The sequence below is a fragment of the Triticum urartu genome, chromosome 7 (genome assembly GCF_003073215.2).
Source record: "Triticum urartu cultivar G1812 chromosome 7, Tu2.1, whole genome shotgun sequence".
NCBI classification, from domain to species: Eukaryota; Viridiplantae; Streptophyta; class Magnoliopsida; order Poales; family Poaceae; genus Triticum; species Triticum urartu.
The window spans coordinates 439,138,628-439,142,324 of NC_053028.1; the positions used below are offsets into that span (position 1 = coordinate 439,138,628).

A 3,697-nucleotide genomic window follows, 5' to 3' on the forward strand; every position below is an offset into this window, starting at 1 on the left:
TGCCTCGAAAATTAAATAAGGTAAAATTAGAAAACCGCAATTGTTTCACGGGGCAAATTTCCAACGTGATCCAAGCGGTTGATGACTTTGATGTTATGGATGATTCCGAGCGTATCTTCTTGGATGGAGCAGAGCGCACCACCGAAGCGTTTAACCACTCATGAGAGATGTTGCACTCGGGCCAGCGGGCGTATGTGCCGCAGTGACGAGGTCACTCTTCATCTCCTTTCACTGTATGTCTGTATCTGTGGTGATACATTTTAGTATATTTTTTAGAAGGACTATTTTTTACAATGAAACTGTGGGAAGATGGCCACAGTCTCTTTTTTTTTGTTGCGTGGTGAGGCATGGCCACCTTGACTTTTTGCCTAACAAAAAACGAAATTGATCTTTTGCCGGAGGCAATGGCCCGTCGGTACCGTAACCAGCAGTGCAACCAACCAGGTTTCGGCTCCTCGGACGCAGGCCCCCCTGCACGTAACACGTGCCCCTCCCCTTATCACCTCCCCCGTTTGCAAACACACTCGAGTCCAGCAATATTTCGCGCCACACCCTCCTCTCGTTCGCTCCCCTGCTTCCGCTTCTCTGCTCTCGCGGTGCGGCCACTACCACCTCGACAGTCGACACGATGGCCGCCGTGTCCATGGCCCTGTCCCGACCGCTCGCCGCACGGCATTCCGCTCACCACCTGCAGCTGCACCACCTCCTCGCCGTCTCCACCTCGCCGCCGCGGCTGCCTCTGCTCCCGCGCGGGCCGCCAGCCGGGATCGCGCCTCTGCACCTCCCTCGCGGGGGCGGCACGGCCAGGAGGATCATGCCCGTCTGCCCCAGGCTTGGGTCGGGCGGATCGGACGACCTGGCCCCCACGCCCAAGTCGGCACGCACCATGACGGGCTTCGACCTGGCCAGCCTCTGGGTCGGCCTCGTCGTCGGCGTGCCGGCCTACTACCTCGCCGGCAGCCTCGTCGACCTCGGCATGTCAGCGATCCAGGGCGTAGCCACAGTCACGCTCGCCAACCTCATCGTGCTCGCCACGCTCGTGCTCACGGCCGCGCCGGCCGTCACGCACGGGCTGCCGTTCCCGGTGCTCGCGCGCGCCGCCTTCGGGGTTCACGGCGCGCACGTCCCGGCCGTCGTCCGTGCGGTCATCGGCTGCGGGTGGTTCGGGATCGAGTCGTGGATCGGCGGCCGAGCCATCTTCCTCCTCCTGCCGGTGTGGCTCAAGACCCACGCGCCGCTGCTGAAGCCGGTGCCCGGCCTCGGGGCCTCGCCGCTCGAGATCGCGTGCCTCCTCGTCTTCTCTGCCGCGCAGCTCGCCGTCATCATGCGCGGCATGGACGGCATCCGCAAGCTTGAGAAGTACGCAGCACCGGTGCTCGTGGCGCTCACCTCCGCGTTGCTGGCCTGGGCCTACGTCTCCGCCGGTGGCTTCGGGCCCATCCTCTCGCTTCCGCCACGGCTGGTCGGCGGCGACTTCTGGCAGCTCTTCTTCCCGGCGCTCACCGCCAACATCAGCTTCTGGTCGACGGTGGCCATCAACATCCCGGATTTCGCGCGGTACGCCCGGAGCCAGACGGACCAGGTGCTCGGCCAGATCGGGCTGCCGGTGTTCATGGGCATGTTCACCTTCGCCGGCCTCGCCATAACCTCCTCCACCGAGGCCATCTTCGGGCAGGTCATCTCCGACCCCATCGAGCTCCTCAGCCGCATCGGCGGGCCCGCCACCAGGGTCCTCGCCATCTTCGGCATCACCCTAGCCATCATCACCACCAACATCGCCGCCAACGTCGTCGCGCCGGCGAACACCCTCGTCGCGCTCGCGCCGCAGACATTCACGTTCGCCAAGGGCGCGCTCGCCACGGCGCTGCTCGGCATCGCCTTGCAGCCGTGGCGGCTGCTCGGCTCCAGCGAGAGCTTCGTCTTCACCTGGCTGCTGGGAAATGCGGCGCTCATGGGGCCCATCGGAGGCGTCGTGCTCGCCGATCACTACATAGTGCGGCGTACCGCGTTGGACGTCGACGCGCTCTACTCGGAGGAAGCCGACAGCCCCTACTACTTCCAGGGCGGTTTCAACGTTGCCGCGATGGTGGCGATGGCGGCAGGATTCGCCGCCGTCATGCCGGGGTTCTTGCACAAGGTCGGGGTGCTGCCGACAATGTCCAAGGCACTCGTCGTGGCCTATGACAACGCCTGGTTCGTCAGTTTCTTCATCGCCGGCGCCGTCTACTCCCTGCTGCGTCTCCGGAGAGGGGTTGAAGTGAAACGACAGTACAGTCGTGCCACTAAATACTCCTACTAGAGTGGGTTTCAGAATGACACTACATACAACAATATCTGCTGACAAAACTAATAAGCAAACAAGAAAGTGCCTCCATACATCTTATAAACAGTAAAATATGTATACATTTATTAATCAGCCAAACAGTTGGATAGAGTTTATATGCCTACATTTATTTTGTGAGACAACATGCTACTGTATGTACGTTGAATATATACATGGTTCAGCTATTTATTTATTTTTGGAATGAGATGGTAGTACTTGTGCGTGAATTTCCCCAGTAGATCCTACTGTGGAGTGTGGACTGCATGTATTTTTCTTTGCCTCAGAACCAAAGCGCATAATGTTTCGGTACCTTGGACTTAACGAAGCATGCATCGTTTCAGGCCTCATTTGTTTGTTTGTTTTACTGTAAAACCGTAGAACAATAGTTCTACGGTATTCTCATTAATAAATTAAAATGTGTACAAGCCAGCAAAACAATATAAAGAAAATTCAACCTATGCTGGTTCTATGAAATATTGACATCAGATTATATGTTTTGTTCTACCTAACTACCGATCTTTTCTGTTTTGGTGTGCTTTGCCTTGATCTGAGTAGTTCACGGTCCTTCCTGTAAATAATGCTTTCAGCCATGAATGTGTGGTGCAGCTGATCTAAAGGCATCTATAATGCAAAGATGCTTATTTGGGCGCTTAGACAATAAAAAAAGAGGTAATATCACTGGTAGTCACATAACTAGCATCGGATGTGCAGTTTGGTGCTAAAATTTTAAAAATACGGTTTTCTGGTCATCTAACTTGTGTTTCGATGCAAATACGGTCACTCTGGCTGTCTGCACGCGTATCCGCCGCCCGCATGGCATGGCACGCACGCACATGCCCACTGTTAGCGTAATGCAATTTTACATATAAGCCCCTTGATTTTATTTAATTACACACAAAGTTCCTCAAATAAAATAAAAAAGACTCCAGCCGATGGTTTTGAACCCACGACCACCTAATAATACACTCGCATGTAAATTCACCTCACCAGCGCATGTTGACCTTAGAAGTGCACTACTATTTTTTTTAAACGAGGCCATCGAGTAGTAAATATTTAATTATACACATATAAGCCTCAAGTGAATGACGGGTGCAACAGGATGGTGGTCAACGCTGTCAACTTTTCTTGGTCAATCAGATAAATGGGCCCAAATGCCACTAACTGGTTATTGATGTTAGAGTCTAACTGGATAATTTAGGATTGGGGCCACAAGTCAGTGGGACATTAACAACATGTTAGGCTAATCTACACAAGGCCCGCATGTCAGTCGGTCAACTATGGGTTCTTCACCCGCACGTGGATAATTTTCCAGAAAAGGTGCCTGACGGAGTTGATCTACCTTGAACATGGACGCACATGAGCTAACCACTGCAC

General features: G+C 54.4%; 1 protein-coding gene across 1 annotated transcript; it reads left to right on the forward strand.

The window, feature by feature from the left end:
* The first annotated feature begins 499 nt into the window (after positions 1–499).
* On the forward strand, positions 500–2,519 carry LOC125523926 (purine-uracil permease NCS1-like). Its single transcript, XM_048689000.1, has one exon. The coding sequence runs from the start codon at positions 629–631 to the stop codon at positions 2,297–2,299; it is 1,671 nt and encodes a 556-aa protein (XP_048544957.1). The 5' UTR covers positions 500–628; the 3' UTR covers positions 2,300–2,519.
* Positions 2,520–3,697: the final 1,178 nt, after the last annotated feature.

Excerpts from the sequence above, each read along its gene's own strand:
- LOC125523926 (XM_048689000.1), top strand. The coding sequence starts at position 629 with ATGGCCGCCGTGTCCATGGCCCTGTCCCGACCGCTCGCCGCACGGCAT.